The sequence below is a fragment of the Triturus cristatus genome, chromosome 10, assembly GCF_964204655.1.
Source record: "Triturus cristatus chromosome 10, aTriCri1.1, whole genome shotgun sequence".
Lineage (NCBI taxonomy): Eukaryota > Metazoa > Chordata > Amphibia > Caudata > Salamandridae > Triturus > Triturus cristatus.
The window spans coordinates 3586327-3611632 of record NC_140593.1 but is presented as its reverse complement, the minus strand read 5'-3'; the positions used below and the strand labels follow the sequence as shown (position 1 = coordinate 3611632).

Below are 25306 nucleotides of genomic sequence, written 5' to 3'. Positions count from 1 at the left end.
GTGCGTCGCCCCAAGTCAGTGGGCAGCTATACTGTGGCTTTCCTTTGAAGGTAAAGGAAGGGACAAGCTCCTCACTACGAGAGCTGAGGACGCTAACAACTACCAAGTCCTGAAGAATACACTGATTGATGGGTTCGGCTTAACCACGGAACAGTACCGGGTGCTGTTCCGAGACACCCAGAAAATTCAGTCTCAGGATTGGACTGACTTGGTCGATTGTGCCACTAAGGATTTAGAAGGCTGGTTACTGGGTAGCAAGGTTACTGATTACACGGGATTGTACAATCTTAACATGAGAGAACAGATTTTAAACAACTGTCAGAACCAATTGTTGCATCAGCACCTTGTCGACTCGGAGCTGACCTCTCCCCAAGAATTGGGAAAGAAGGCAGACAGATGGGTCAGAACAAGGGTCAAGCAGAACCAGACTCAGAACCAGGGTGGTCAGAAGAAAGCAGACCAAAAGGGTAGTAACAAGAGTGAACAAAATGACCAGAAGTCTTCGACAGGCCCCCAACAAAACAAAGAGGGTGGGGGTCAGGCTTCACAGCAGAAAAAGAAGACTCCAGAAGGCCAGTCAAAAAGGTGGTGCCAATACTGTAAAAGTAAGACTCACTGGTTTAGTGAGTGCACCAAGAAAGGAGGGCAAACTCCTGCCACTGCAGCCCCTAAGGCACCTGCACCCCCTAGTACAGTCAGCAGTGGTAGTGCACCTCCCAAGGCATTAGTTGGGTTAACCTTGGGAACTGAGGGGTGTGACGACTTAGTTGGCACACTCACTCAGGCCGTCCTTGTCTGTACAGGGGATATGGATATGTCCCCTGATGCCAGTCCCAATACTTTGGGCAAATACAGACAGACGCCTTTGATCAATGGAAAAGTGGCTCAGGCCTACAGGGACACTTGTGCCAGTGTCACGATGGTGACGCCTAACTTTGTGGACCCTGGACAGATCATGCTAGGTACCAATTACCTAGTGACCAATGCCAGCAATGTCACTACCAATCACAGTATGGCAGTTGTTGATTTCTCCTGGGGAGTGGTAAGTGGCCCAAAGAAAGTTGTGGTTAGTTCAGACCTCCCCGTAGAATGTCTGTTGGGCAATGATTTGGAAACGTCACAATGGTCAGAAGTGGAGCAGAGGACTCACATGGAAATGTTAGGCTTGCCAGCACAGGCCAAAAGATGCCCCACTGAACAGGTGCTGGATCCTGGAAGAACGGACCAGACGCCACCCAAGAAAAGGAGCAGTAAGGGTAAGGCCTCGCCTTCCCCCTTGCCCCAGGTCGTGGATCAAGTCTCTGAGGAGGCTGACCTTAAGGAACTGAGGGAAACTGAGCCACAAGAGCTTGAACCTGGTCAGGTTGAGTTTCTGGGCTCAGGGGGACCCTCTAGGGAAGACCTGGGGAAGGCACAGTTAGACTGCCCCTCACTTGAACCCCTCAGACAGCAAGCCGCTGCTGAGGCTGCAGGGAACGCCACAGGTACCCACAAGGTGTACTGGGACGATGGACTCCTGTACTCTGAGGCAAGAGACCCCAAGCCTGGCGTGACCAGGAGGCTGGTCGTCCCCTTGTCTCTGAGAGGTTTCCTTCTTACCTTGGCCCACGAGATTCCCCTTGCAGGTCACTTAGGCCAGAATAAAACTTGGGACTGAATTGTTCCACACTTTCACTGGCCCCACATGTCCGAAGATACGAAGGAGTTTTGCCGCTCCTGTGTCACTTGCCAAGCCAGCGGTAAGTCAGGTGGCACGACAAAGGCCCCCCTCATACCACTGCCGGTGGTGGGGGTACCCTTTGAACGAGTGGGGATCGACATTGTCGGACCAATGGAACCCCCGACAGCATCAGGGCACAAGTTTATACTGGTGGTGGTGGACCACGCCACCAGGTATCCTGAAGCTATTCCCCTTAGGACCACTACAGCACCTGTTGTGGCACGAGCCCTAGTTGGAGTGTTCTCCAGAGTGGGCTTCCCTAAGGAGGTTGTCTCTGACAGAGGTGCAAACTTCATGTCGGGATATCTGACTGCTATGTGGAAGGAGTGTGGTGTCAACTACAAATTCACCACACCCTATCACCCACAATGCAATGGGCTTGTTGAGCGGTTCAACAGGACCCTAAAAGGGATGATTCATGGACTACCTGAAAAGCTCCGGCGGAGATGGGATGTCCTGATACCCTGCCTCTTGTTCGCCTACAGGGAGGTCCCGCAGAAGGGGGTTGGCTCCAGCCCTTTTGAACTTCTGTTCGGACATCCTGTAAGGGGACCCCTTTGTTTGGTAAAGGAAGGATGGGAGAGACCTCTCAGAAAGCCGGCATCAAACATTGTGGACTATGTGCTCGGCCTCCGCTCGCGGATGGCTGAGTACATGGAAAAGGCATCTAAAAACCTTGAGGCGAGCCAAGAGTTACAGAAAGCTTGGCACGACCAAAAGGCTGTCCTGACTGTGTATCAGCCTGGACAGAAGGTGTGGGTGCTGGAGACAGTGGCCCCAGCAGCACTCAAAGACAAATGGTCTGGGCCCCACACGATCATTGAGCAAAAGGGAGAGGTCACCTACTTGGTACACCTGGGAACTCCCCGGAGCCCCCACCGGGTGCTCCATGTAAACAGGCTCAAGGCATATGTCGACAGGGAGGGCATGGGCTTGCTCATGGCCACAGATGAGGGACAGGAGGAGGAGAGTGACCCTCTCCCAGACCTGCTCTCTCAGAACCCTGACGATGGGTCAGTAGATGGTGTTGTCTTTTGTGGCAGCCTCTCTGGACATCAACAGCAGGATTGTAAACAAGTTCTTCAATCCTTCCGACATATGTTCTCTCTGACACCCAGTCAGACCGAGTGGTGTACCCACGAGGTCGACACTGGGGACAGTCTGCCCGTAAAGAGTAAAATCTATCGACAGCCTGATCATGTCAGAGACTGCATCAAGACAGAGGTGCAGAAAATGTTGGAGCTGGGAGTCATTGAGCCCTCGGACAGCCCCTGGGCTAGTCCCGTAGTTCTCGTGCCGAAACCTCACACCCAGGGCGGTAAGAAAGAGATGAGGTTTTGCGTGGACTACAGAGGCCTCAATGCAGTCACTAAGACTGACGCCCACCCAATACCAAGAGCAGATGAACTTATAGACCGGTTGGCTTCGGCAAACTACTTAAGTACATTTGATCTGACAGCTGGGTATTGGCAAATCAGGTTAGCTGAGGAGGCCAAGCCCAAAACAGCATTTTCTACCCCGGGTGGGCATTATCAGTTCGTGGTAATGCCCTTTGGTTTGAAAAATGCACCTGCCACCTTCCAAAGGCTGGTGAATCGAGTTCTCACTGGGTTGGACGACTTCTGTGCGGCGTATCTGGACGATATCGCTGTCTTTAGCTCCACCTGTGAGGATCACCTGGTCCACCTGAGGAAAGTGTTAGAGGCTCTGCAGAAGGCAGGCCTCACTATCAAGGCCACTAAGTGACAGATAGGGCAGACACAGGTTGTATACCTGGGCCACCTTGTAGGTGGAGGCCAGGTTCAGCCATTGGAGAGCAAAATACAGGCCATCCAGGACTGGGCTCCTCCAACCACCCAGACTCAGGTTCGAGCTTTCTTGGGCCTGACTGGTTATTACCGGAAATTTGTCAGAAATGATGGATCCATCGTGACCCCGCTAAACGATCTGACAAGTAAGAAAATGCCAAAAAAAGTTCAGTGGACAGCGAGCTGTCAAAAGGCATTCGATGACCTAAAGCAGGCCATGTGCACAGCGCCTATCCTAAAGAGTCCAGACTACTCCAAAACATTCATTGTCCAAACAGACGCTTCGGAGTTGGGTGTGGGAGCTGTTCTATCTCAGCTGAATTTTGATGGTCATGACCAGCCCATAGCTTTTATTAGCAGGAGGCTGACCCCCAGAGAGAAGAATTGGTCAGCTATTGAGAGGGAGGCCTTTGCTGTGGTTTGGGCCCTGAAGAAGTTGAGGCCATACTTGTTTGGCACTCACTTCAAGATTCAGACCGACCATAAGCCCCTCTTGTGGCTAAATCAAATGAAGGGTGAAAACCCCAAACTACTTAGGTGGTCCATTTCCCTACAGGGGATGGACTTCACAGTGGAGCATAGACCTGGCACTGATCACGGCAATGCAGATGGGCTCTCCAGGTATTTCCACTTAGAGCAAGAAGACTCACCTGGTCAAGGTTAGCTTATTGTCCCAAAGTTTGGGGGGGGTCATGTAGGAGAGTAGGGTCTGCAATCCTATGATCACCCAGATTTTTTGCTTTTGCTTCATTGGTTTACGACTTTCCCCGGCTGTGGGCCTGCCAATCAGACCCACAGCCTAGCTGTTCTCTCTCGAAATTAACACACATGTACATTAGGTGCATCCACCAATTGGAACTGGGCCGCCTTATCAGTCCCGGTATCAGCATACCATAGGTATCCAGGGCATCGGTGTACTCAGGGCCTACCAGGGGCTGCAGCATGTATTGTGCCACCCCTGGATGGCCACCCAAATCTGACACAACTGGCTGCACGACAGCTGGGGCAAGGTGGTGTAATCACCCGTTGCTGTAGGTGTAGTATTCCTATACCTAACCCTAAAATGGACACATGGATTTCTATCAGTCACTCCTATGGCAGGCCTTATCAATCCTGAAGGCAGAGTGCGGGGAATCATGTGGGATGGTGCTCTGGCGCGAGCTGAGCCCGTCGACGGCTTGCGGAACCAAGTCCTAATAGCCGTTCCATGGTGATGCGGGCCAACTACCTTAAAATGCATTATAATCCTCGCGGTTATTTGCTAACTTTGGCAGCGCATCACCCACACATGTCGAGTAAGGTGTCATACAAATTGGAATACGAACCCCTCGCCAATTCTGGCGACGGGGTTAGCATTCCACCCTTCTAGAGGGACACGACATGGAAGTAACCTTGAACCCCGGTTAAAGTTGACTCAAGCCTCAGCATCACAAAATGGATGCTGCCACCAGACACAAGTCTGACCTCCTGCTGCTGGGAGACCTTCCAGCGAGGGGAGCTTGGACAAAGGGTTTCCTGTCGAGGGCGGTGTTAGCACCGTCCCAGACAGGGGTTGTGTATCCCAGGTAGGCAGGGCTGAAAGGAAGGTGATTGCAAGTGGCACCCCGGTGCTCACTGTGCATAGCCCGGCTCAAACCAGTTTTGGGGGCACACCAGCCCCTGAGCTGGGGCGAAGCCGGACAAAGGATAGGGGTGTAACCACCCCCCTCCTGGCCCCACCCATAGGTAGGACCTAGTCACGGGCCAGCCCCTTTTCCTAGAATAAAGGGGGGAGCGGGTCCCCTTCCCAAATTGGATAATTCTGAATCTTGAACGACTTTCCACGAAAGGAACTCTTGACTTTTCCGAAGACTCTCCCTTGTGGCTAAGGAGTAGCCACCCTGCACCAGCAGGCACCACCTAAGCGCTTGCGGTTTGCTGTACGTCTCTCCCACGGATCAAGACTGCCCAGCTCGACGAGACCCGGGTTCCCTGCCATCTCTGACCTCTACCTACATCGTCAGCCCAGCTGAGATTCGTAGGTGCGACGAGACCTGCGGGACCGCCCATCTTCAGAACCTGCACGACGCTTATCTAGCACACCCACCGAGGGACCCTCGAGTGAGTGCACCTAGGGTTTGAGAAGCCCTAACCCTGAGCGGCTCCAGCACCGAAGTCTGCCTCCCCAGCATCCACGAGATCTGCGTGGGGGGCCCTTCTGCTCCTTGCTGCTCACCGCGTTGTCCGACCACTCGCCGACCGGCTTGTGGCCCTCTTCACGACGCACCACGACAATTTTCATCACTGGTCCGGTTGCTCCAGACTGGCTCTTGCTCCGCTTCAACAGAGGAGTACCACGGACCCTCCTGGTCCACTCCAGACGCCATCTTGACTCCCCCGCGTGGGTTGCCACTGCCAAGATCCGCTGCCCCATTCCTGGGCCCAGCATCATCGACAGCAGACACCTTCGTGGGACAGCTCGCCCTCCATCCTGGTCGCCGCCGCGCCTCCTGGTCCGAGGAACAGCCGAGTCCGACGTCATCCACTCACCTGGTCGAGGTGACTTCAGCCGGAGACCCCTCCAAAAGCCCCCAGAAGCTGCATTGAGAGCAGTACCGACTCTCCAGGAGATTGAACAAAAATAAACGTGTCATCCGCGTACTGCCATACCACATGAATAGTACCTCCCGCCCGGATCCCCATGGTGTCATCTTCCTGCGTAACAACACTGCAAGGGGCTCAATTGCAAGTGCAAAGAGAAGGGGTGAAAGAGGGCATCCCTGTCTCTTGCCCCTGCCCACTGTCCATGGCTCTGAGAGCCTCCCGCCCACCCTGACACGAATAGATGGCTCCATGCACAAAAGTCTTATCCATGCACCAAAATTGGGACCAGTCCCCATACCCTGCAGCACGACCATTAAATATCCCTGCTCAACCGTATAAAAGGCCTTTTCAAAGTCAAGGGAAACCAAGGCCATCTCTTCTGCGCTACCTGAGGTGTCGCGCAGTGTGTGGGGGATGCACACAGATTATAGGTGGTAGTACGTGCTTGCATGAAGTCGCATTCATCTTCCTGAAATAATTTGTGACGATCAAGATGCCAGAATCTTGCACAGTATTTTAAGGTCCGAATTAAGCATGGTGAGGGGTCTGTATGAGGAAGGATCCACCAGGTCTTTCCAGGTTTTAACTTCAGGTACACAATTCCCTCCCTTAAGGTCACCGGAAGAAGCCCTCATGTGTAACTTTAACATCTATTGAACCCTTTATTTTATTTTTATCTTAAAATAAATACATAGTCACTTATTCTCTTTAATGTGGAACCTGCTGTTCTGTCTATAGAGAGCAAGTTTTCTTATTAGTTGACCAAGGGGCACCTATTTTTTCAGCCTCAGAAGGATGAAATCCTGAGATGACCCTGCTGACACTCAAATATGTGTCCTGCGGGTAACACGTAGGTCCCTGCACAAAGCACCATTCCATCACAAGTACCCACCCTCACACACATGGATGGTATGTGGTTTAATGAACGATGACCAGAATGTTCTTTCTTTAACCCAGTTATCAGATGCAACATTGTTCTTGTTGAATTGATTTCCATTCATTTTCTTTTCCAAATAGTGCTGCAAGTGAGGGATGGCCTCACCTGCACGTTCTTGTTCTTGCTCTGTGGCCTACAAACCGGGTCACATGACTAAGTGTAGCTGGCAGTTGGTCTGTCTGTGTTGCTCCCAGACAGTGAGACAAAGGGGCAATAGGCGTTGTTTGGATGGGCCTCGGTGGCTTGATAGGGGAGAGGAGCTGTCACTTACCACACTTGTACATCACAAAGCCTTTGCACTCTCACACAGAGTTTGACACTAGTCTTTTGTGCCCCCAGGGCAGGGAGGCAGAAAACCTCTGGAGGTGGAACCCTCATTGACCTTCTCCTCCTTCAAGGCTGGTCCTTGGTGTGAATATTGGGCCTCAGACCCACGACTTCAGCACACCTCTGAACGCGCGGAAGACTCAGAAGAACTGACGGGCTCCTCTGCTGCAAGAAGGACTGCTGCACTGAGGCCCCACCTCCACGCTGCCTTGCTGCCCCACTGCCTCAGTTAAAAGACTCACCATGCAGTCTGAACTGAGGACCACCAGAGTGACTGATCAGAGCCTCAGAGGTAGAAAAGGCTCCAATCACCTTGAACCCAGCACCTGGACTCTGTCTGCTGTGAGTCCTACCCCCGATGTGGTGCCACCCCAGCCCTGGACCCTTGGAAGTGGGCCTGCGTGTGCTCTGCCAGCCCAGCTGTGGTCCTGTGGGCAGAACCAATGCAGCGTAAGCTACCACCTCTCAGCTCCACATCTGAACCGCTGCTGTGAGACGCATCACCGATGCTGGATCTCGCTGTGTGAAGCATTCCTAATGAAGGACTTCACATCCCAAGCCCCTATTGACGGAATCCTCCACGGCAACGCAGGCTCTCGCATCGCTGTCCCATAGTTTGGTCGAGACTGCCACTGCGTCATGCATCTGCGACACTGAACCTCGCAAGGCACCATAAACCAGGATTGAAGTTACTTTGTGGGTTCCTTTTTCCGACCCAAGCTCAATTGTGGTCGACCTGAACTTTTGATTTTGCCCTGGTCTGGCACAACCAGATAACTACTGATTGGATTTTTGCTGTTTTGAATTCAAATAATTTATTAAAATGTACTCTATTTTTCGAACTTGGCGTGGGATTTCCTTGTGTTGTGTTTTCACTGTATTATTGTTTGTGCGCTGCATGAATTCTTTGCACATTGCCTCTAAGTTAAGCCTGACTGCTCTATGCCAAGCTGCCCGAGGGTTGAGCACTGGTTCATTTGAGGTTTGCTTGTGGCTTTACCCTGACAGGCCTTGTGGTTTCACTCTCCCTTCACCAGTAACCCAAATTCCTACATGTGTGGCAGCAGTGGGATTTGCACTTTTGTTTGTGCAGTGCCATGCGATGATTTTGCAGTGATACACTAAAATCCCAGATAAATCATTTGATACCAATTCGAGTTTGTTTTTAAATGTTCCTGGATTGGCTCTTTCGTTTTTCCAAATTAACTCTACCTGACTGTTTGTGAACAAACGTGAAGAGATGTCATTTGAGCTCACCCACCTGAAGAGCTACACTGAGGCTGAGCTCAAGCAGTTCTGAAAGGAAAGGAGACTTCAAGCCAGGACAGGAGTCAAGAAGTTGGTGCTTCTGAAAGCTCCGAGGACCTGCGTGGAGACTCACCAGTTCCTGACAGCAACAGATGACCAGGATGGGGAGGATAATATGAAGAGCAGGACCTGGTCCAAGTCCTGAGAGGCAGCATTCAGGGGCGAGGGCTGTCTTGTCTCCTGAATTGGACTCCCTGCCGTAGTGAAGAGCGTTGTGTCGTCACAAGGCCAGTCCCCAGAGGAGCTAGTAGATAGGAAGGCGGAAATAGAGTTTAGGCTGCAAATGGCTAAGCTCAAATTTGAAGCAGAGGAGAGGAAGGCTGAGGTTGAGAGAGCCTTGGAGGAAAAGAGACTAGCCATGGAGGAAAGGAGACTAGCCTTGGAGGAAAAGAGACTAGCCATGGAGGAAAGGAGACTAGCCTTGGAGGAAAGGAGACTAGCCATGGAGGAAAGGAGAATGGTCCATGAGCTAAGTCTCAGAGAGTTTAACAAAACAGGTGGAGTCGAGCCATAACGACGGCAGCATTCCCGCAGTGCCGTCTGGAGGCAAGAGGATCCCCATTCCAAAGGATCTGGTACCTACCTTTGCTGCGAGAGATGACATCCACAAGTGGTTCGCAGCCTGTGAGGCTGCACTGCAGATGCATAGGGTCCCTGAGGAGGATTGGGGGGCCAGTCTCTGGAGGTACATACCTAGTTAAGGGAGGCATTCCCCGCTGGCCCTAGAGAAGGGGGACATGATGAGGTAGCACCCCCATAAACGTCACCTTGTCAGTAAGTCTGACCTAACCCCAGAAAAGTACAGGCAGACGTTTAGGGCCATCTAGAGGCTGCCCCCTCAGTCCTGGGTGGATTGTGTGGATTCCTTTTGCAAAGTAAAATAATACCAAGGGCTGGACGAGTAATGACAAGAGAACACATGTTTACTCTTTGTTTTACAGAGCTGTACAAACACGTGGTTTATACTAATCTCAGTGGCCCCAAGGAGCTTGCTAAAGAGGCAAACCTCAGGCTCAGCACTAGGGTCCTTACAAAGGTATCTCGGAGTGACCCCCAGAAGGGTGGTTCAAGTCCCCCCAGAGGAGGGAGGAGGTCAAGAAAGACACAGACAAGTCCCAGGATTAGGTGGGAAGGAAAGGTTCCCATGCCCCTTATGAGAAACAAGGAGGGGGAACTGGTGGGCAGAGCCCCGGATGAATCATTTCCAACTGTGCTGCTTTGAGTGCTCCCAGTTAGGACACAAACTGATGGACTCTGTCTGTCCTAAGGTGGTGGGAACTCTACAAGGGTAGCCAATGTGGCCTTAGGGCTAAGTAGACCCCAGAGGCAGGTCATAGACAATGCCATGGTCTCCTCCAGCTAGGAGATAGACTCAGAGGGTGAGCTAGTGATCCCAGAGGGTGGAAGCTGTCACTTTCACCAGGTGAAAGTGAATGAGATTCCTGTCACTGCTTTGAGGGACACCCAGGCTAACCAGACCATAGTAGAAGAAAGGCTGGTTTCTCAAAGAGCAGTATACCGCCAGTTGTGTAGTGTAACCCAGGTCAAGGGCAGGACATTTTTTTGCCCCATGTCCCCGGTACTGTTGGAGTAGGGTGGGGAGGTGTATATGAGAAGGGTCCTAGTTACTGACTAGATGCCCATAGACTGCATTCTGGGAAATGAGTTACCCTCAGTGTCAGGAGAGCTGGGAGGGGCAGCCACACAGGGCGCACTGACTGTTCTGTTTTCTGGAGGTTCCACTCCTAAGCGGAAGGTACGGAAGCCCAGATGGAGGGGCAGAGTGAAGGGGACTCACCTGTGTCCCCTTTTCAGCTTCATGGAACAGACCCTGGGCTGGAGAACCAGTTTTACCCCTTAACTGGTGGGGAGAGAGGAAGAAGAATGGCTAACACCCAGGGTGGTTGCCCTGCCCCCCCCTCAGAGAATCTTCAGAGGTCAGAGGGCCTGCAGAAACCCTTGCAGACCCTGGCCAGCTCCAAGGCTGGATGTCTTGCCTGCTCAAGGTCTTCGCTTAGAGCTTCCACCTGGCAGTGGATGACACAGAGCCTGGCCATTGACTCTGACAGCTGTCAGTGTCCTCTGTTGGTTGTTGTCCTTATGGGCAGAGTTTTCCTTGGGTTGGTGACAGAAGTGGGATCCAAGGGGTGTTACCAGCCCTTTGAAATCACCTGCTTTGGGCTTTGGACCCATATGGGATACCAACGCACGTTTGTTACTGACAACCAAACAACCTTTATGATGCTCTCCTCTAGGACTCTGCGCCCAGAGGTGTCACAGCCCCGCCGGACACTGTTGAGGCCTGGCTCCTAGAGCCTGATGGTGAGTCTGATTGTCCTCTAATGAAGCTATTGCGTTTTTAGATACAATAGAGAACCTCTTGTTTTCCATATGTACAACTGCACGGTTGCCACCAGTCACTTGATCATGTGTGCACACCTTTGGGTCACCATGCTTGGTTTTATCCAGAGAGAGTCACATGTCTATGAGATATACTTTACCATGGCGTCCTTGTTCACATATGCCTTTCTTATTTATATTGTTTCTTTGAGATCCTCAGTACTGCTTGGGTGCTATACCTTTACACGTGGTAGGTTGTCTGTCCACAACTACCACAGTGTGTAGATAGTTTACACATGGTACTGATTAATTGCCGACTGATCCGTAGGACGATTAAAACAAGAAACATGTTGACCCCATTAGAGTAGAGCGCTAGGATCTTGAAACATAACATACAGATAAGTCGCCACTCTTTTCTTTTTAACCGGGTGGGAGCCATCGTATTAAAATTAGTTTTGGACTACCCAACCTGTTTTTAGCTTTTTTCACTACACCACATCTATACTTTCCTAGGCCCCTCACTCGCACCGCACCAAACAGCAGGAACAAAAGATCTCCGCTAAAGAGCCCCTCATTGGGCGCCCGTTGGGTATTGCAGCGCCGACCCGACGAGGAGCAGACCTTATGATGAAGCATGACACCTCGCTGGCTGGGTGTGTGAGGGCCCTCGTTCCGAAGGGAGTATTCCCCTCCCTGTCCATTATAGGGGACTACCCTATGCTATGAGTGGCTCTCTCCACTAACATCACCCTTTGACCCACTCAGGAACTGCATACCACTTCTTGGTTCATACTATTAGTGCTGCATCAGTAATGTTTCTGATGTAGCTGTGACTACTATTATAATTACATCAGTACTCCTACTGCGACAGTTACTACTATTATTACTTAACTATTATAAAGATCGACCAAGACTCAGTACGTTTATGCAGCTACTTTCATTTCCGCTTAGTGCCGGGGGCCCCGCTGGGAATGGCCGCGCACTCTGATTATACCATTTTCATTCAGTCATTATCACTACGTCAGTACTGCTACTGCAACTACTATTATTGCTACAGCAGTATTGCTATTTCAACTGTTACTATTATTATTACTGTAGCAGTATTACTACTGCAACTGTTACTACTATTATTGCTACAGCAGTACTGTTACTACTGCAACTGTTACTACTATTATTGCTACAGCAGTACTGTTACTACTGCAACTGTTACTACTACAGCAGTGCTGCTACTGACGTAACTATGACTACTTTTATTATGATTGCTCCAGCGATTACTACTGAAGCTGGGACTGCTATTATTACCACTACTGGTGCCACTACTCCAGGCCTCCGTGGCACGAATATTACTCATCCGAGTCATTAGTGCCATAATTACAAGTTTTTGTTCTGCTGGAAGTAGTGCTAAAAACTACTATTTATACTTCTGCAATTGTGATTCCTCGTGCTAAAACCCCGAACAGACGAATGCCACTAATGTTGGTCCTTTTAGTACTTATTTTTAGTACTAATACCATTAACTCCACAATAACCTCCCAACCAGTGCTCTTCACCATGAAGTTAATTCCGTTAATCAGCCCTTGGGGTAAGGAACACTCTATGAATCAGCCTCTCTGGGTACAGGTGAGTCTGTTGACCAATCCCTCTGGGGAAGGGGCAGTCTGTTGGCCAACCCCTATGGGGAAGGATCACTCTATGAAGGTGACTAGATGTAAAGTGTACCCAGTGAGCTTGGACTATTCTCAGGTGTTCTTTGTATCTCACTTCCAGGTGATGGTCTGGATTCACGGCGGTGGCCTGACCATGGGATCTGCATCTTTCATCCATGGATCAGCGTTATCGGCCTATGAGAACGTGGTGGTGGTTTCCATCCAGTACCGGCTGGGAGTTCTGGGATTCTTCAGGTAACAAACCACATCATACGCACAGCAGAAGAACCAGATCATGGATCTCTGCATCCAGCCCTGGTGATTACCCAAGACTCATGTTCACATTACTGGATCGCAGTTATCATTGTACCGCCATTGGGTACTGAAGGTATATCTAACTCAATGAGCTCACCAACAGGTAATGGTGAGAAGGGCCTGGAGGTACTCTGTGTTTTTTGGGTGAGAGTAAAGACTGAGACTATGTTAAATAACATCCCCCATGGTTGGCGTTCAGACCGTTATGGAGTTTGCTGAGTCCTCCGATAGGCCTCATAGTCTCCAGCTTATCCTGGACTCTTGGGAGGCATATGGGCTCCCTTCAAAGATATGGGGGCTCTCTAAGGAGATATGGGGTTCTCTTTGGAGGAGGTATGGGAGCTCTCTTAAGAGCTGTGGATGCTCTCTTCTGAGATATGGGGGATCCCTTAAGAGACATGGCAGCTCTATAAGGAGATGTGGGGCTCTCTAAGGAGGTATAGATCTATCTTAGGAGGCATTGGAGCTCTCTTAGGAGGTATGCAGGCTCTCTGAAGAGATATGGGGGCTCTTTTAGGATGCATGGAGACACTTTTAGGAGTAATGGGGTCTTTTAAGAGGCATGGGGGCTCTCTAAAGAGGCATGTGGGCTCACTTAGGAAGTATGAAGGATCTCTTAGGAGGCATGGTGCTCTCTTAGGAAGTATTCCAGGGAGCTGTAAGTTATACTGCTGAGTGAGTGTGTGTGAGTTCTCATAATTGTAGTAGGTACCACATCATGCCGTACTTCGACTGTTTGTCATGAAGGTATTCCCAGACTCCATCGCTAGCCCCTATCTGTGGAGTAGGAATGGTGAAGTTGCCGCTGCTCGTCGCTCTGTGTGGGCCTTGGGAGCTCTGCATTTGTGGATTTAGAGCAGGGCAGACAGAAGAGCATCTGTGGACATCTGCCCCATGCATGAGGGGAGGGAAGAAGTGTTCCTGATGAGGAAGCCCAGTCCGGGAACCCATTGGAAGTCTCAAAGCTGATGGAAATGGCACAGGGGGCTCCTAATTTAGAGTGGCACATCTCGTGCTGTACCCAGGACTCTTGTAAGGGACCACTCCCGAAGCCATGGAGGTCTCACACAGAAATCTGTGAAAGTGTCCCATGCGCACGGTGAGGAAAGTCTCAACCATAGACGTTGGTTCTTCAAATACCAGAGGTAGCAGAAGGGATATCACACACCCTTTGACTTAAATTAAATTAAATTTGAGCCGGAATTTTTCCAGGGGTTCATGTCAGATTGCCCTGCGGTTTCTACGAATCAAGTAGGACTGTCTATCAGGACACCATAAATGTCAAAATATGACGTTTATGTTGTCCACACATATCATCAATGTATGTTGGCCCAATTCCTAGTTACCTCACATCTGGACCCTAACCTTACAGGGTACCGGATGATATCTGAAACCTCAGAACAAGACTCCTCTAATTCCTCAAGGAAACCTTGGAAACAATCTACCCTTTCGTTGTCAGTCAGGCATGCCCAAAGGGAGACACCAGAAATATACAAATTGGCATTTGAAACATTTATGTAAAAACAAGAGCTACAATTATTAGCAGAAGGAAACAAAGCATTGAGACCAGTATGACAAGAATGGTAAAAAAGATAAACAATTCAACCATTACCACAATATTGTATGATTATATGAATATATAATTATGCACATACATATACTCCTAACTTGTTCTACCTACACTATCGAGAGCAAAGCGGGAGTACCTTCTGCCACAACTCTTGGTACAACCCAACTCCCTATGCCTGTGTAGGAAGCATACTTTCATTCAGTCATCAACTTTATTTCGATCATAAAATATCATAAGAGTACACAGTACAGTTTGAATAAAATTAAATAAAAAGATAGTCTTAAATGTTCTTATTACCATAAAAGTATCATTAAAATCACAGGGACTAACATTTTGATATATCATAAAGTGCATTTAGTGTGCCTAATCCAAAGCGCATGCCAGTATCTAGACAGGCCAAAAACCACAGCTCTACGAGTATCAGTCATCACAGTTCTTAACACCTCGAGGTAGTGGGCTGGAGCAACTAGTTTGCACAGTGGGATTAGCCATTTTTTTCTTGAAAGAATAACAAATGTACAATTGTTTCTAAACTGGCATTGCACACGGTACAAAGGTCGTCAATAAGAACATCATTACACCACTTCAAACCAAACTGTTTTGTGGGAAGGGTCTTATATCAAAACTGGAAAAACAGTTTATGTGCCGTTGGGGAGACAGTTTCATCTGTTGTGACCTCAAAGCAGTAAAAATATTTAAAATCTAAGAATCTAAGAATTCAGAAGTCAAGCGACCCTCGGTTTTTACCAGTACTTTTTTTATATGGCTTCCCAGAGGCTTGCTTTCAGCTTTATTATTGAAGTGGTGGCTCGGCTTCCCGGGTTTGTCCAGAACCCCTCCATTCCAAGCCTCCCCAGTAGCTCTCTTACTTATCTGAACCAGGAGATCGAGGATATCGATGGTAACCTCAGGAGCTCTACTAAAGACTCCCGGAAAGGGGCAAGCTCATCCACTGACCATAGCCTATGCCAAAACATTACAAGTTTGTATTTTAGTTTTTGTACTAGCTGTCTGTGTGCAAGGTCCAGGTAAAGGGTCATCAATGGGGTACTGGAAGGTAAGTCCACCAAAGATCTACGGAAGCGATTCTCAATTGCAGACAAGCAATTTATGGTACCAGTGCCCCACAGCTCAGCTCCATAGAGTGCTCTTCCTAATACCTTGATGTTATAGATTTCCAGGGCACGGGCGAGCTGTCTAGACAGTGTTTTCCTATGTTTTTTGGTGATGTTAGCAGTCTGGTGTAATAATTGCATTTTGACTTTCTCAATATGTGCAGCCCAATTAATTGTTGATGTCAGGCGGATGCCAAGGTAGTCGAAGGCATCAACTTGTTCCAGCTCACTGTTTCCGATTGACACTGATCTTTTTGTGGTGTTGGCCGCTCCTTTTAGAAAAACCAATGGGCATATCAGCAAGGGCTGGCGATAATTATCGCTAAGCGCAATTAGCGCGGGTATAATTATTGCCGGCCAACTCTGAATTTTATCGCGGAGATAGCGTGCTATCAGCAACGCGTGTCTCCAAAGCGATAAAATTCACAGTGCAAGCTGCCAACGGTGCGATTATCGCTGGAAATGCAGCGATAATTGCACAACTTTTGGGGATAGCTTGCTGATAGGGCTACACATACTTAGCCATGATATCCACCTTCCATAGGATATCATGGCTAAGTCAGTTTCAAAGCAGTCGTAAGGAAAGTAGCGATAACAGAGGAGCATGGATTCATGCGTTAGCGTGTCCTTGCTAATAGGCTGATAAATCATCGCCGCTTTTTGTCCGAAAATGGACGCAAAAGCAGTGATAATTTTTTATCACCTCGTTGATAATATGCCCCTATATACTTACTTTAAGACTCATTTAGCACCAACCCTCGGGCATCACAAAACATAATAAAATCATTCAAAAGCTGCTGTAGTCCCTGCGGTGATTTGGAAATTAAAAGCGTGTCGTCGGCGAAAAGAAGGGCAGGAACTCTTTATGCACCGATTTTTGGGGCATCACACCCATCTCTATCTAAAGAAAAAGTGGGTGACACCATAAATAAAAAGAGTAATAAGAGTGGGGGAAAGAACACATCCCTGCCACACTCCACACTGAACTGGGAAGGGATCTGTAACTTTGTTGTTCTCCCCCCACCTCACTTGTGCTGTGTTGGATGAATGTAATCTAATTAAAACATCTCAAAGAATTGTCGGAATACCGCGTTCCTTTAAAACGCTCCAGAGTCCTGTACGTGGGACCAGGTCAAAGGCAGACCGAAGGTCAACAAAGGCCACATAAAGCTTTCCTCCCTTGACTGCCACTTCCTTCCAGTTGATGCAAAGAAGGTGATAAGCCTGATCCAAGGTACTTATCTTTGCTCGAAAACCCGATTAGAAGTCACTTAAAATACGGGACTCAAGGATCCAATCCTGAATTTGTCCTAAAATTTGCTTGCCGAAAATCTCCTGTAAGGAATCAATAAGGCTAATTGGCCTACAGCTGAGTGGCTTAGCTCTGTCCCTCATTTTATATATGGGAGCAGCCTCTGCAGCATTCCAAGAGGAGGGGGTGGGAGTACCAGCTAAAATTGAGCTAGTTAAAAGATGTATGTATGATCCCCAAAGTGCTATATCCTCTTTATATAAGTCGTTGGGGCGCGGGTTGAAACGCAGGAGCGGATTGCTGCTTGCGTTTCTTCTATAGTGAATAAGAGATCACCACCCTCTCCTGCAGACAGCACCCCGCATCCGTGGCAGTCTCCCTCAGCGATCTTATCCCTAGATTCATAAAGAGAGCCAAAGCGCACCGCCCGCCCCTCGGGCTGGACGGGGACATCTAGGGCCCTCTCGCTCCCCTGGAGTCAGTACGCCGCTTCATTCCCTAAAGAGGGCCGCGGTGAGCTCTCCCGCTCCCTCTTTGCAGAATTGATTGCCCGTCTATACTCTACAGGCCACAGCCTCAGGGCGGGATTTCTGCTTAATGGCTCATATAAGCGCTTCCTTTGAAAGCCTACAGTCTTTGTTATACCAGGTACCCTGGCAAGGTGGCTTCTGGTGTATGCAATTCCCTTCCTTTTTCTGTGGTTTTCACGGATTAGTGAACAGTTCCCTTGTCTCTGTGTATAGTACCTTATGCCTGGGGCCCAATGTCTCCACGGTGTTGTTAATAGTATAATTGGCTAACTCCTCTATTGTAAGACATACTTGGCTCTTAGCTGCGTCTAATGCCCCTGGATGTCCCGCCACCCAGTCCCACCTAGTTCCGTCCTACCCCTTAAGTCTGGCACGGGTGTGCCCTGCTTGGAGAGTGCGAGTACTAATGCATTGTGGTCGCTATCGACCCTCTTGGCCACTGTCACGTCTTGGACTAAGTGGCAAAGGTTGAGCGATACCAGGCACTAATCTATTCTGCTTTCGTGGCCTGGTCTACTAAAAGTGGGGTCACCATTGACATCGGAGTTAGCCCTCCCATTTGTGGCTCTCAAATCATGCTGCATAGTAAGAGCAACTGGGCACCTCTCTTGGACCACCTAACTGGGGAGGTCTAGTTGTGGTATTTGCCACTCTCTATCCCACTCATCAGTCAGATCTGGAGGGATCGGGCAAGCGGGTCAAACGTGCAGTTGAAACCCCCTGCAACTAAAGTAGGGATGTTGTCTGAATAGTGAAACAGAGCGTGATCAAGGGTACACACTGGGCCCGATTCACAGAACTAACTTAAGACAAAATCCTAAACTTACTACCATTTTGGTATTCACAGAAGGCACGTACTCATTTTGGTATTCACAGAAGGCACTTACTCCTTTCGGTATTCACAGAAGTTAGGAGTCCTAACTTTAGGACTCCTAAATGCCTTCTGTGAATACCGAAAGTCTTAAAATTAGGATTTTTCTCAGTTTAGTAGTAGTATAGTTAGGACTCCTAACTTTAGGACTCCTAAATGCCTTCTGTGAATACCGAAATTCTTAAAATTAGGGTTTTTCTCAATTTAGTAGTCCTAAGTTTAGGACTCCTAACTTTAGGACTCCTAAATGCTTTCTGTGACTACCGAAAGTCTTAAAATTAGGATTTTTCTCAGTTTAGTAGTAGTATAGTTAGGACTCCTAACTTTAGGACTCCTAAATGCCTTCTGTGAATACCGAAATTCTTAAAATTAGGATTTTTCTCAATTTAGTAGTCCTAAGTCTAAATTTAGGACTACTAAATTGAGAAAAATCCTAATTTTAAGACTTTCAGTATTCACAGAAGGCATTTAGGAGTCCTAAAGTTAGGAGTCCTAACTATACTACTACTAAACTGCGAAAAATCCTAATTTTAAGACTTTCGGTATTCACAGAAGGCATTTAGGAGTCCTAAAGTTAGGACTCCTAACTTCTGTGAATACCGAAAGGAGTAAGTGCCTTCTGTGAATACCAAAATGAGTACGTGCCTTCTGTGAATACCAAAATGGTAGTAAGGTTAGGATTTTGTCTTAAGTTAGTTCTGTGAATCGGGCCCAAGGTTTTGATTTCCTACTCGTCCCGCAACACTCTATTATATACATTAAATATCCTTATTTTCGGTCCACTATGAAAAGTACGCTCCAGCGCTAGAATTTCTAGGGAGTCATTTTTAAAAGTTTAACTTAGACCCCTAATTCGTTTATTACCCATACCGCAAGCCGTCCCAAGGGTCTGCCCATGTCTTTTCTCACGGCATTTGTAGCGTAAGCAGAAAAGCCATTTCTATGTGGACAATGCATACTCCAGGTTTCCTGATCTAAAATTACATCAAAGGAGTCCACAAAGAGCACCATTCCGGATCAGCCAGCAGCTTTGAAATCCCAGCCACATACCATGCAAGAAACCTGAATGAGCAGTTAAAAGAGTCCCCCCCTTCACATTCCAAAGAATTGGGGCAATCACACCCCCACTTTCGTCCACAGAGACGGGTTCACAAATTACCTCTGGGTCAATAGCCGGGTCAGATGGTGCAGGGGTATTTGTTAGTGAGGGGTAAAAGGTGGTGTTACTAAGGCACTTGCAAACCCAACCATGTTTACTGATTTTATCTGTTTGTGGAAAGGTGGTCAACTCTGCCCTCTCCAATCCCCCCTTTAAAATATGGGCAGCTCTAATGGGACTGGTCCGCAAGAAGTCAATGGTGGCCTTGTAGAGGTTCCAGAGCCTGGCGACAGCAAAGGCCTGACGTGGGTACCAGCTGGGGGTCTGTATCTAATAGAGATACGGGTAGGTGCTTGAGAGATAACACGTGAATCAATTGGCAACAATCCCGAGATTATGCCCTTGTTGTAGAAGCTGACTTCATTCATGTCCCGAATTGATTTCTGCATAGTGACTCTTTTACCAATTCTATATCGTCTCTAATGATTGAATAACCGCGCTGTGTGGACCTAAACCAGTCGATGACCTTGTTCTTGAGACAGTCTTGGTCTTCACGTCTTTCCAAGGGAAGCTTTGTGAGATAGATCACCACTCGATTGTCCAATGCCCGGGATCTCATATAAACAACATCCCTTACTATCCCTTTATCTAGTGCCTTTCATATTCTTGCTAATACAAGATCCATTCATCTAGAGCAACCTCTCCTCTGCCGATCCCGCAGGCTTGAACAAATCCTGATGTGTTCCTGGCAGTTGAGCTGGGAGTATCATTGGAGCTGCCGCACTGAGCAGTATGTGTCAATAAATGGGCACATCTGCTTTGCGTGGGATCTTGGGTTGAGGATGCTTTGGCCAAACTACTTCCTTCGATTTCTCTAGAGGCCAAGTTTGTTGGTGGTATCATGGTTTCTGATAGGCCCAAGTTCTCACCATTTACCCTCTCTAGCAAACTGGCTACCTTCACTCTTAGAGTAATTAATTGAGCTATCAGTGACTTAATTTGATCTTTTAATAACCAGATTTCACCAGCAGAGATTGAGCAGGACTCTTCGGGGTCACTACCAACCGCCCCATCCCATTTTCCTATTGTGGCATCCAATGTGTACAGTCCTCCGTATAACACTAGGCGCTCCTTATAAATCATTACAGAGTGGAGCAATAGATACGCTAGGCTCCGCTTCAGAGGGTCCAGTGGCTGCGGCCTTGCTACGCCTTTTGTTTTGGTTTTTAAACATTGGAGGTATCTGCCTGGCTGATTATTTTGCTGGAGGTGGTTCAGGACAGGTGAACATCACACAGCCCGCGGCATTCGATGAGCTAGTGGGACCGTGAAACACAGATATGGAGCGTGATGAGCCGGAACGAGCTATGTGGTGGCCCTCGTTTAGGATAGTCTAAATCCTGTCCAGTGACTCGCGGCAGACCACACTAGAGGGCCTCTTATTGAGCAATTCCGGGCCATGAGCTTTTCTTTTACCCATCTCTAAATGTATGACTGATAGCTGTCAATATCATTAGAGGCACCAAAGATGCGAAATCAAAAGACAAATGGAACACCCCCCACCGCTAAGCTCCCGAAGAGGAACTGTTAGGTCACAATCACAGTCACAGGTTTGGAGAAAACACAAGGAGATTTTCAAGGAGCGCGTGGCCACTGTAACAGAAGGTATAAAAGGTATATCAGGAGAAGTTCCTGGAGGTCACTTACAGATTTGGTGACAGCGACTTAAACGGCCAAGGGGAGTGGCCCCGCCCCGCCTCTTCCTGTCGCTGACGGGCACAGACGGGCCTGCCTTTGGCCCGGGCGTTGCCCCAGCACGCCCGAGTCCCTCGCTACGAGAGCCCTGTTCCACTTTTAAGCACCACCTGGTGCTTCCGCAATGCGTTGGCGACTCCTGCCATGTTGTAGTTTGGGGGATGGAGTCCCCTGGCGTAATGGAGGTGGTGCAAATGGGCTGATCTGGTATAGAACTGGCTGTTGTCCTGGGCAGGATAGAGATTAGAGTCAGCAGGGCTGCATCTCAGACACAGTAAGTATTCCGTAGAAGTGCTTCTCTGCCGCATTTAGCTCAGAGGTGGTTTAAATAATAAAAGCCCTGTTCGAATCGCCCTGTCTCAGAGATGCAGCGCTGATGCGATTGTTTGCCTTTGGACTCAGAGCTGTCTCCAGGCAGACAACCAAAAGCAAGGGCATGGTGCTCCATGTTCCTAACCTTGGACGGAGTGTACTAGGCATACCCCTTCTAAGAAGCAGACTGCATGCAGAATGATTTCTAAGTATGCTGTCGTGTACGTGCAAAGCCTGTAGAAAGTTGGAGTTCAGAAAAAGATATCAAGTTTAAACGTGGAACTATAAATGGCGATTTGTGTTGGGGCCGTTGAACCTTACAACAGCATGACCTTAACCCTGGTGGCATCACAATGAGTGACATAGCTGAGGGACCGTAATCACTGCATGATTAATATAAACCATACCACCCTCGTATAAACCATACCACCCTCGTATGAACCATACCACCCTCGTATAAACCATACCACCCTCGTATGAACCATACCACCCTCGTATAAACCGTACCACCCTCATATAAACCATACCACTCTCGTATAAACCATACCACCCTCGTATAAACCATACCACCCTCGTATAAACCATACCACCCTTGTATAAACCATACCACCCTCGTATAAACCATACCACCCTCGTATGAACCATACCACCCTCGTATAAACCATACCACCCTCGTATAAACCATACCACCCTCGTATAAACCATACCACCCGTGTATGAACCATACGACCCTCGTATAAACCATACCACCCTCGTATAAAGCATACCACCCGTGTATGAACCATACGACCCTCGTATAAACCATACCACCCTCGTATAAAGCATACCACCCGTGTATGAACCATACGACCCTCGTATAAACCATACCACCCTCGTATAAAGCATACCACCCGTGTATGAACCATACGACCCTCGTATAAACCATACCACCCTCGTATAAACCATACCACCCGTGTATGAACCATACCACCCTCGTATAAACCATACCACCCTCGTATAAACCATACCACCCGTGTATGAACCATACGACCCTCGTATAAACCATACCACCCTCGTATAAACCATACCACCCGTGTATGAACCATACCACCCTCGTATAAACCATACCACCCGTGTATGAACCATACGACCCTCGTATAAACCATACCACCCTCGTATGCCTATTTTAGTGTCCACCTATATTTGAGTGCTGACATGAAGTTTAGAAGTTTTAAGGCATACTTCTAGCTCTGAATTGCATCAAGCAAGTGCAGCAAGAGGGGACGGAGGGCTTCAAAGATGGTTCAGGCAGGTCACACCCCAGAGACAAACAAACATTGGTAAAGCTATAGAGTCTCGCCTTTCACATAGATTCAATTACCTCAAGTTTTTATTAAATATCCTTTCCGAGTCATAAAAACAGGTCTGACTCATAATGTGCCTATTCTCAGCTAGAGCAGTAGAGTCCGGCTGTAGTGTGGGCTTCGAACATGTTCATGTGCTTCTATATGGAGAATATTTCACTACCATTACAGACCACCAAGCGCAGCTCACTGTTTTTAGGCGATCGAAGGCCGAGATGTCCCCGTGCATTGAGAGATGGGGGTTGTGACTGCAAGAGTATGACTATGCGATTGTACACAAGCCGGGCAAAGATCAGAACCCTGCTGATTACTTTTCACGAGTTTGTTACAGTGGCACAATTTGACGACCAAAATGGCTGAGGAGTACATTAACTTCATTGCGACTTCCAGCAAACCAGCAGCCCTCTCCATTGAACAGATCCCTGCTGCTTCAAATGCTGATAACAACATGCGTCGTCTCAAACACATCATTTCAATCATGGAACAAGCAAGCTCGACCATTGGCTTAAAAAATTCAAAAATGTACAGGATGAACTGTACATTACTAAAGGAGGAGTTGTATTGAGAGGCTCAAAAATCGTCATACCCGGGAGTCTAAGACAACAGGTCATTGAACTGCCCATGAAGGACACTGTGGTTCGGTAGCTACCAAAAGATCCCTAAGAGACCGAGTGTGGTTCCCGCGCCTAAGTGAGCGAGTTGAGAGGTGACTGAAAGAGTGCAATCTTTGCAACGGCCTTTGCCTCAAAGTGATGCAGCACCCATCGACAATGTCTGACCTTCTTGCACAGACTTGGGAAAGAGGTGCAGTTGAATTCTTTGGGCCTTTGGAAAACAGACCACATCTCATGGTAGCCCTCAATAAGCATTCACGTTTTCCTTCAGTAGAGGACTTATCATAGACAACCCATGACACGGTCATTGAGAGGCCGATAACATCTCTGTAGTTTGGGGTATCCCCCCCATTCCCAAATCTGACAACGGTCTGCCATTCACCAGCAACACATTGAAGGAATATCTGGCCAGGCTAAATGTCAAGCATCAAAAGAGCACACGCCCGTCGTGGAGTTCCTACTGATCCGTAGGATCTGCGCATGGTTTGGACGACATAAACCAGGGTCTTGGTGTCAAGACGGATTCCCGGACACCACGCACGATATATTGGCCTAAAGTCCAGCTAGGTCACTGTGTCACCGTAAGCCCCCGTAGCCTACCAGAGAGCGAATGGTTTCTGGCAACCACAGAACATGACAACCCTGTCCCCTCAGGGATCGTGGAAACAGTACAGAACCTCTCGCTCAGTCACTCGTGCTCACTTATTCTCAGAGAAGAATACAGAGAATACAAAGTGAGACATTTTCAATAAGTTTATTGAACCAACGTAATTCTTGCATAATATACATGTGCATTATTGTCAGACTCTAATTACGGTACTCAACTTACACAGGAACAGAGATGCTAGTTCCCAAATCCACCCCGACAGCAATCCAGAGCTTAGTGTGACAAGTCTCTAGAGTGGCTATCTAGGGGGAAGGGGGAAAGTGGATAAAATAACAAAAGAGAGAAGAGACTGTTCTGCGGCTTCCTTCAGGAGTCCGTCCAGCAGACTTCTTTTGCTGAAGAGATAACCTGTAGATAAGAGTTATTGTTATCATAAACTTTTAGTCCTTAACCTCTCTTATCTCTTAACCCCTATTGCCTTATTTCCTTACCATGCTAATTTCAGAACTCTGCTTCTCTTCTATTTCTTTTCTGTGTATGCTTTTATTTCATTAACTATATTCTTCGTCTTCAATTAAAAAAAAAAGGAAATAGCTAGGACCCAAGGTTTGTCTGCCTCATATAAATCTTTCACTCTGAGCTTCTCACTTACTTTCCTATTTTTTCTCTTTACTCTCCTATGTCTTATCTTCCTTGGTATCTGCCTTAATTCACAGCTTCTTTTTCTTTTTTGCACACCTGTAATATAGTTACATTTATCTGTTAAGAACTTCTGCTTTCTTTTAAACCTGACGTTATCTATTTTAATTTGGTATACTACTTACTGTGTTTGAGGTCTTTTCCTATTGGTAATTATTCATCTGTGTGTTTAATGCTTTCTTCTCTTTTCGTGGTGGTATTACTCTCTCAGTACTTAGCTATTGTTCGACGACTTATTTCTGTGGTAAGTATGGTTTTATCTTATTCTATTATTTGTAGTTGCTCAAGAGTTCTAATCTATATTGCAATTCTTTTTCAGGACTTGTTGTTACTACTAGTTACCTCTGTGAAGAATTACAGTAAAGCCACTTCCCTCACAGTAAGTTCTATGACTCTATTGCTTTCGGTAATTTACTTCAGTTCTCTGACGTGACAAATATACACTCGTTAACTTGGCTTCATTTTTCTCGTGCTTCCTTCAGATGCTCCTGTTGACGCTGCTTCCTCTTCCTGACGACTCGGTGCGAAATCTTCACAACTAAGATTTGCTGTTCT

At 48.0% G+C, this 25306-nt stretch overlaps 1 protein-coding gene across 1 annotated transcript in view; it reads left to right on the top strand.

Moving 5' to 3' along the window:
* LOC146788701 (fatty acyl-CoA hydrolase precursor, medium chain-like) overlaps nucleotides 1–25306 on the top strand; it is a 328083-nt gene that overhangs the window by 76196 nt on the left and 226581 nt on the right. The window contains exon 4 of the mRNA XM_085630306.1: nucleotides 12791–12924. Within this exon, the coding sequence (XP_085486432.1) occupies nucleotides 12791–12924 (134 nt within the window). The remainder of the gene's footprint in view (nucleotides 1–12790; nucleotides 12925–25306) is intronic.